Raw genomic sequence first — 9,266 nt, 5'->3', positions numbered from 1 at the left:
TGGAAACTTGAGGACACTGCTGGATTTGTTATTTACTGGGGATTTTTTTTCTGCATGGGGGAGAAACACCAGTTCTAGCAAACTTCTGCTCTCGCTTTGATTCCTTCCATGTAAGATGTTGTATTGCGATGCATTACAAAACAATGACGTTTATTAATTTAAAAAAAGAGAAAATCGTGTCACAAAGTCCACAGGGCTTCAAAACAAGCAAGGAGAGAGGCAGGGCAACTTCTGCCCTCGTCACTCACTGCACCACGATTACAGGCCTGCACACTTCACTGTGCATCGCAAGTGACACAGTTTTACAAGCCAGAATTTGGAGGGAAAAAAGTGGGTGCAGCAATAGTGAACGAAAATGATCATTTCAGAGAGCGCTGAAATACAGGCAGCGTGCATCGAGGGCACTGAGATGTTGTCACACTCTGCCGGGTCAACCCGATACGGTGATAGATGGCTCGGGATGGAGCTGCCTGTCTGCCAACTACAGCCTCGCAGATCCCTGGCCTCTTGCTTTTCACTTGATAACTTAAGTCACATCCTGGACTATTTTTGCATTGTGTTGGCTTAGAGCTCACAAATCTGAATGCACTCAGCCCTCAGAGTGACAAATGTTATTCTCGGTCCTCCCCCGCAATTTCAGGCAGTCAAGAATTAGATGCAGCAAAGTGTACAGTATTTTAATCTATTGATTTGTACCTACTGTGCCCAAAAAAATTCATTAGAGGAGCCTTAAAATTATGAAGAGGTTCAGTGCTCAGCTCCCTCCCGAAAAGACAAGTTCTTTCTTGGCCGCTCACCTCTGCCACGTTCTGGGGTGTGCTATATCATGTTATTCATACTGAGACCTGCACTTAAAGCAGAGTTCTGAAGCATTTGGTTACAGACTGTGTGTGTGTGTTGTGTGTGTGTTCAAGCGGGATTGGTTTTTGTCGGAGCTGAGCAAACAAAATCTATCCCACTCTCCATAGCTACCCCCAGACTGCCCAGGCCTCACGGCAGCCACACACAACAGCGATTTGAAAAGAGAGAGGGAGAAAAGTGTATTAAAAAAACCTTAATTCCTAACATTGAAGTATGTAGGATTTTTTTTTTTCCTGCATGAAATTTTAAATTCAGCCATCTGAACAGGTGTCAGAAACAGTGGGTCCATTTAGCTCCTCTGATGATCGGAGTAATAAATATAGAGGATTTCCTTTCAACACAGCACATGCTGAAATGACACCAATGTAGTTCTGGCATCTGAGCAGATAATTCTGATATATGCATCATTTCCTCCCTAAATCCAGGAAGCAGCTACACTCTCTATCTGATATTAGTATATTATGTCAAATAGAAATTGGTATTAAAATTATGAATGATTCTAGATCAAGAACTTCCTACACACTATGCAGAGGGAGGGGGAGGAAACAGCTGCATAAAAGCTTTCGGAAGGGAAAAGAAAAAAAGAGATGGGAAAGTTCATTTTTTAAACTAAAAATTTGCTGCCATGTTTTGCGTGGGGGGAGTTTTCATGTGACATTTTGATTCAGCGCTGGATTTTTTGTTTTAAAAAGGTGATGAAGACTTTCTAATAAATAGAAGCTCTCCCCGCTCAGTTTGCAAACGGGCACTTCTCGCTGCATGCCTAGGGAGAAATAATTCAGGAAATAAATATGCACTGGTGTGACTGGGATATTTCCCTGCCTTCTCCTGTCTTTTTTTTTTTTTTTTTTTAGGATTCAGTTCAGGATGACATTTTTTCAAGCAGGGAAAATGCTGAAGCAAAACCAAAAAAATACTCTCGGCCTCTGGTCAGCAGAAGCCTGGAGGCAGGGCAGGAGAGGGTTATGTTTTGTTTTAGGGGGTGGAAATAAAAAAAGCTTAGGGGCAAGGTGGGCTGGGGAGGGAGGAGGGGGCTGAGCCTCAGTGCGCACCATTTCCCAGCCAGCAAAGGGCTGCTGTCCACGCACGTATCTCCCGGCACCGGTCACATGAAAGTTCTTTGTAATGAAGTTAATAAATGGAAAGGCACTATGGGACTATGGAAAAAATAGGATGTTGTTAGTGATGGGCAGACTAAGACCACACACACCTTTTGACACCCAATTGCCTGGCTCAGGCAGTATTCCACCCGCTTTTTACCTGTGGGAGAACAGTGGGATCCTGCTCCCCTTTGAAATCCCCAGGATTGCACCTCTGAGTTCAATAGGAGCAGGATTGAGGCCAGAGTCAAGCAAGGGGTGATTAATGAATGTAGGTTATTCAGAGCAGAGCTGTTCCAATTAGTCCTCAGCAAGCAGTCCTGCGGCAAAGGTGGGCGCTCCCCTGCAATGACTCATACAGAGAACCCCAATACTCGCTTTGCTTTAGTGAATATTAAAATGTGTACCTTATTTTTCCCTTTCAGTTGACCAGTTGGTGTGTTTCAGGCTAAAATTCAAGTTCAGCCTAAGGAAGGTTGCATTTTTGTTTTTTTTTTTTAATTTGCAAAGCAAGACTGTCATCACAATGCCAAACTGGAAGAAAGCTTTTTTCCCCTCCCAGACTGGGGGTGTGATGGGAATTTTGACTTTGTCACCCTATTCTAGGAAATCTGTTTCTAGGGAGGTTTTCTTTTATCTCTCAAATCGTTCAAATAGGATGTTTGATTTTTTTTTTTCCTCCACGAAAGAAGATAATTCAGAGAGGCACAAGTGCTCTCCTCGCTCTTCACTACTCAGTCAATTCACAGTACTTTTAAAATCCTATTGCCTGCTCCTAACTTTGCCTGCAAGGAAGCCTGAAATGACAGCAGGGTGTGAGGATGAGTCTGGACCAGAAGTGGTCCTGCTCCAGGCAGCCTGGGGTTCTGTGCTCCCTTGGGGGCTGCAGCACCACTTCAGCGAGGGCTTTGCTGATGACAGGTCTTGTCCCTTCCCTTCCTTGCTCTCAGCAAGGGCAGCAGCAAAGCTTCAGAGTGCCTGCAAAAACACCTGGGCGTCGGTAAAGGCTCAGTCAGGGAAGGGAAGGGGGAGACATAAAAAGGAGCAGCCTTGTCTTTATGAGAGGAGATAATTCCCAGCTCGGCCAATCGCAACCAGTTTACCCACAGATTACACATTAACCAGAAACTGGAACTCAAATTAACTAGAATCTGGAGCTTGAACCATTACTCAAACCCTGGTGCAACAGCAGGTCAGATGCCAAAGGGCAGGTTGGTGCCCCAGCACTGGGGAGGGGTGAGACACAGCATCAGCTTCGGAGAGCAAGCCACTGCAGTCACCAACAGAGTCTGGTGTCCATCCCTGCCAAAGAGACCTCAGCAGGAGCAGAGTGACCTCCAGCACCAGCCACTGCCTACTGACACAGGCTGCTGTGGGTGCAAGTGCTGCAGGGGGGACTCAGAGGCACACCTTGACCTTGCAGCTCGACCCGTGACAGGAGCTGGACCAGCCAGGCAGAGGGATGGCAACAGGTCCTGTCCCTTCAGGGCCACCAGCACCCGGGAGGGATGACCTTACTGCTGGGAAGAAGTTGTACCAGCAGCAGGGGGGAAAAACACGAAGGAGAAGAAAAAGTGTTTGGTTTATGAGCCTGGGTCTGGAGACAAACCCCCCATCCTTGAGAAGCTGGAGCATCCTTCGGAGAGGCGTCTGCCTCTCACAGAAAGTGGGCAGATAATCCCATTCAGAGAGCAGGACAGCACTCTGCCGACGGACACTGCAGGCTCCCAGGGAAAGGTGGCTTTAAACGAACTGGGTCGAGCATTTGAGGAGCCTTTCAAAGTTCAAATGCCCTTTGACATGGGGAACTGTGAAGAGCAGTGAAGAGGGGCTCAGAGACCTGAATGTTTCTAGCACATTAACCTTTGGGGTTGATTGTTTAGAACAAATAACTCTCAAAAGTTGGAGGAAGTCCTTTGGATTTTTTTTCCTTCACTCCTCAGATCTCTCTGGACTTTCTAAGGCCTGTAGCAAAAGAAAAGACAAAACAAAACCAAAAAAAAGAAAAAAGAGGGGTAAAAATGTAAAGAAAAGAAAAAAAGGAGGCAGTATGGACCAAAATGGTAAGAAATCTTTCAATCTAGCATTAAGTGGCTCTGTGACAAGCCAAGCCTCATGCAGTGTCATCTCTTACTAGAGACAGGCATGCTTAGCTGGGATCAGATGATAAGAGGATGTGAAGTCTTCTCTTTCACTTCACTCCATCATAAAACAATCAAAATACAGGGCCATATTGTGTCATCAGGTTTTTAAGCAGACCTCCCCCTTTAGATCTCCTAGAACTTGGTGGGATGATCTGACTCACTGAAACTGCCCTCACTGCACTACTGAGAAGTCAGAAGCAGCACCTGAAAGCTCACGTTTTTTTCATCTACCTGAAAGAGAACTTGAGTCCTAGCGGGTGACAATTTTCCATTTTACAAGAAGCTATCCTTTTCCTTCTCCCCTCCTGAACATTATTGAGTCCAGCTCGTGGGTCAGCATCGCCCCTTCGGCAGGCAGCACGCTGAAGTACTGCGCTCGCAGTTATGGAACTTTGAACTACAGACTAAGAAACTGAGTACGGAATCAAAAAAATGCAGTTTATTATTGTAGATTATTCTCTCTTTCGATATAACCATAGAGTTGAAAATGAAAGAAAAGCACATAGGAACATCACACGTGGTTAGTTAGTAACTCAAGATATAAAACAATTTTGCACAGCAAAATATGTAAAAGAAAAAGTAACTGACAAGATTTTTTTATATTTATTGTGGTAAGATTTACTTTCCATTTTTTTTTTAAAAGACAGGATATCAGTCCCTGAAAATAAAATTTACTGATTATTGCCTTTAAAACTGTGGAATTTTTGAAGTTACAGAAAATCCAGTTCTGCACCACAATACAACTGTAAAAAAATCTGCATCATTTTAAAACTGTGCAGTAATGCCATCTTTATAACTGCATAAATTGTATTAGCGTTCTAAACAGGTTCGTAATTTTTTTGTTGTTGTTTTTGTATTATATGCTTGCAGGTTATATCTTAGTGCAATTCAGTCCCAAATACTTCAATTTTGAAAAAAAAAAAAAAACAACCCATACATTTTTAATGTAAAATACCCCTATAGATATAAACAGGGGTGCCTCCCCCTTTTAATACTTTGGTTTTCAAATACAGTCAGTGGTATAGCAAGGACTACATATACCCAACTTATATTTAAGTTGCAAGCACATGCTGCATAAACTACTTTTTAAAACAGTCCCGTTGCAAATTCTACCCCCCTTTACATCACGACAGTAAACAATTTAGTGCATCAATCTTTAAAAAAAAAATCTACATCTAAACAGACCTAACTCTTTCGAATTTATCTATAACATTCCTTTATCTGTAGCATACATTTTAACTGGGCTAACAGATGACAGAAACTAGAATTAAATTATATACTAGGAACCCAGAGCATTCCACATTTGACAATGACCAAACGCAAAATGAAAAAAAAAAATGGGGCAGATCACTTAAAATTAATTTTAGACTGTTTTTAGGCAACAGCATGGTTTCAATGTCCCCCCCAAGTGGGATGTGAATTTTGTTTTTGAACATCTTTCCAAAGTTCTTTCTGTGTTTTTGGTTTTTTTTTGATTTTTTAAAAAAAATTTTTTTGCCACATTAGGTTACCAAAATCCATTCTGGCAGGTTTTTTGAGAGGGAATGCTTCAGTGCATTTAAAAGGAAGTCTGAAGTTTTGAGTAACTCAAAGCAGTTTTAGAGCAGATGCAAACTTTAATGGGAGGAAGAGGAGGAGGAAGATCAAAGGTTGCACTTTTTTGCTTTCAACCCAAAAAAGTGATGAGGCAATAAAACAAAAGGATGAATGCCATGCCATAATAGTCTCCAAAGGTCCATTTCCAAGCAAAAGAAAAAAAAAATAATTATACCATACATGACCAGCATGCAGGGTTTTTTATTAATATAATGTCTCTTTTTCATAGTCTTTTGAAACAGTTACAGTTCATTGTTGCTAAGACAAAATAGCAAGCGTAATGCATGAGATGAGTATGGGATTCTAATGGCAGACTAAAGTCTCACGTTTGGCAGATTAAGGCCAAAACTCACATGAACACACCGAAGGCTGATGCAGGCTTGATTTTGGCAGGTTGATCTAGGCATATCTCTAGTTTTGCACAACAACGCTAAAAACTGATGGAACTCAGCAAGCTGGAGTCTAAAATTTTCACTTTTTTTTTTTAATTTTTTTTGTTTTGTTTAGTTTTTAAAATTTTTTTAATTTTATTTTTCTTTTTGCAAAGCTCAAATCTCATATGAAGAACTCAGGATGGCAAAAAAAAATCTGACTTTTTGGACACAGCAAGCTCAAAAGAAAAAAAAACCTCATGAACTTAAAAATATATATATATATATAATGTGGATGGCAGGTTTCAAAGAAGAGCAAGCTTCATATGAAGAACTGAGTTGGTGGCAAGTTGGATCTTTCAAATTAAAAAAAAAAAAAACCACAACATCTTTTTTTTTCTTTCTTTCTCTTTTTCTTTCTTTCTTCTTTCTTCTTTTTCTTCCTCCGAGATATTGTTGGTTTTCGCCGGTGGCTCTGCCTTAGTCTCACCACACGAAACAGCCCCAGTCCATCCAACGCGGAGTGCCGTGGAGAAGATAAGAGCAATAACGCAGAGAGAGGAGGAGGAGGAGGGAGAGGAGATGGTGGTGGTGGTGCGGGTGGTGGTGGTGGTGGTGGTAGTGGGGCGCGCCGCCCTGCGCCGCCGCCGCGGCGATCACCGCCGATACCACGGCGGCCGCCGAGCCCATCTCCTCGGCCGGCACGGAGCCGCCGGCGGCCGCGGCCAGCTGCTGCCCTCTAGCATAGCCATCGAAGGCGCCGGGCAGCGGGTGGTGGCTGCTGTTGATCAGCGCCTCCACCGCGTCCTCGGGGCTGAAGCCCAGCGCCTCCGGGTTGAGCTGCTGCGGGTACCCCGTCATCCAGTAGTAGTCTTCCAGGTGGGTCTTCTGGTCGGAGCCGGAGCCGGGGCTGGGCGCCGAGAAGCTGGGGGACGGGGGCACGGAGCTGCAGGGCGTGCTCATCGGGGTGGAGGAGAGCGATCCCCCGGCGATCAGGCGGCCGCACTGGCTGATAATGCGATCGGTCTCCACCGGCTCCTTTTTCACTTCAAACTTCATCAGATCGAAGTCATTAACATATTCCATGGCCAGGGGACTGGTGGGCAGGTCGGAGCTGCTCATCGCCAGCTCTGATGCCATCCTTTTGCTGCCGAGAGTCCTCCAGAAAGGGTGCGCTCCGGGAGCGAGGGGGCTGCTCTGAGTCGCCACCGGGTGAGCCAGCTTGATTTTTGGCGAGCTCCGCTCCGCTCTCCTGCTCTGCCTCCGATCCGGTCCGCCCCGGCGGCTCCTCTCCCGCTCCGCGTTATCCCTCGCAGAGGCTCCGCTGATGCATCAGAGCGCGGGGCTCTCGCTATTCGCCTTTTGCATAGAGGGTTTTTTTTTTCCTCCTCTCTCCCTCCCTTCTCTCTCTCTCCTCTCGCTCTTTCGCAGCTCGCGAGCCGCAGCTGGAAGTGTTAGCTGGTGTTGTTGCGAGTAAATTTGTTGTTGTTGTTGTTTTGTTTTGTTATTTTTAACACTTCATGGTGCTTTTCCTCTGGGCTCTCTCCTGCAAAGTGCAGAGCGAGGAGAGAGGTTCATCGGGGGAGGGAGGAGGGAAAGAGAGCGAAGGCAAAAATTTAAAAAAAAATTAAAAAATCAAAGTCTGTATCGCAACCAAAATAATAATAATAATAATAGTTTAAAAAAAAAAAGAGAGAGAGAGAGAGAAAGAGGAAAAAAAAAAAACAACTCGGCCTCAAAGCTACAGCAAGAAGATGAAAAATATTTAAAGGTTTGATCCGGCAGGAGAGTTTAAAGCATTGCGGAGTTTTATAGCGCCCGTGACGTCAGGCGGGACACGGGCTCGGGGCCGGGCCAATGGGCGCGCGCCGCCCGGCCTCATTAGCATAAGAGTCTAGCGACAGGGAAACTTTGCGGGCTGTCAGTCAGGGCTCAGCTGACTGTCAGCGCCCGCTTAACCCCCTCCTGGCCGCCGGCACCGCGCCCGGGCTCGGCTCCGCTCGGCTCGGCCACCGCCGCACCGTGCGCGCCCGCGGGAGAGCGCCCTGCCCCGCGGCGGAGTGCCCTGGGCTGCCCCTGAGCTCGGCCCGGCACCCGAGGGCGCGGGAGAGCTCCGGGCGGCCGGGACCAGGGAAGGGGAGCGCCGGACGCGGTACTCCGGGGGAGCCGGCAGCGCCCGGGAGGGAGCGGGCAGCGCTGAGGCAGCGCGGGGCTCCGCCGTGCCCGGCGCGGTACCTGCGGACGGGCGGGCTGCCCTTCCCCCGTGCCGGCCGCGGGTCATCGCTCCGCACCCCCGCAGCGCCCCGGTCACTTATTGATTATTTTCTTACGGGGACGCGGCATCGATCCCTCCATCCCCCACGCCCGCCCGGAGGTGCGAGAGCCCCGCAAGTTTGCAAACCCCGCGCTCCCCCCGCACCCCCTCCCGCCGCACTCGGCGTGCGGGCCAGGACTAATTAATTTAATACATTTAGAACTAATTGTATTTACTTTCGCCTCCCCCCCAGCCCCCCCTTCCCGTTCGGGAGGGGGCTGGGGCCGGTCCGGGGGCCGAGGAGCGGCGGCGGCTGGAGCGGAGCGGCGGAGCGGCTCGGTTCGAACCTCGACAGCGCCATCTCTCGTCCGCAGGTCAGTGCCGAGCGCCGGGACGGGACGGGACGGGACAGGATGGGACAGGACGGGCCCCCCCCGTCGTGTCCCGCCCGCCCCCGCAGCCGCCGCGGTCCCGCCCGGCCCCGGCTGCACCCGCCGCGTCCCATCGCGGGCCGGGGAGATCCGCAGCCTCCGGGGCTGCCAAGCTCGATTTTCCGACCGGGCTTTATGGGAATATCGATAGAATTAAAGTTACTTGTAATTCCGTGATAAATGAGATGTCTCTAGTAAGTAAGATTAAGTGCGGTGCTATAAAGTTGTTTATCTGAAAAGTAATTCTCAGAAACCTGACTTCTGACACTTGGTCATATATTAAACCTGCTTCTTGAACATTGTACTTCAAATCCTCCCTTCTCCCCTAGCCCGGTCCCTTCCCCCCCAGAGTTTGCTATTTATAACCCCGCTCAGGGTATCACTCTGTAGGTGCAGGCAGGGCTCTGGGTGATTTTTCACCGACTGTGAAAGTCATCATTTGCAATAGCCAAAGAATCTCTGCTTAGGAAATAGCATTTGGCGAGTGGATTTGCGAATGGATAACATCT

General features: G+C 47.4%; 1 protein-coding gene across 1 annotated transcript; it reads right to left on the bottom strand.

The window, feature by feature from the left end:
• Positions 1–6,663: 6,663 nt before the first annotated feature.
• Positions 6,664–7,838, bottom strand: MAF (MAF bZIP transcription factor; the record flags this gene model as incomplete). Its single annotated transcript, XM_041458745.1, has 1 exon — positions 6,664–7,838. A coding segment is annotated over exon 1 (549 nt), but the record flags the coding sequence as incomplete, so codon positions are not given.
• Positions 7,839–9,266: the final 1,428 nt, after the last annotated feature.

Source organism: Pyrgilauda ruficollis, unplaced genomic scaffold (genome assembly GCF_017590135.1).
Source record: "Pyrgilauda ruficollis isolate IOZ18807 unplaced genomic scaffold, ASM1759013v1 scaffold13, whole genome shotgun sequence".
Lineage (NCBI taxonomy): Eukaryota > Metazoa > Chordata > Aves > Passeriformes > Passeridae > Pyrgilauda > Pyrgilauda ruficollis.
Note: the sequence above shows the minus strand (reverse complement) of the source record. Positions and strands in the feature narration are given on the sequence as shown.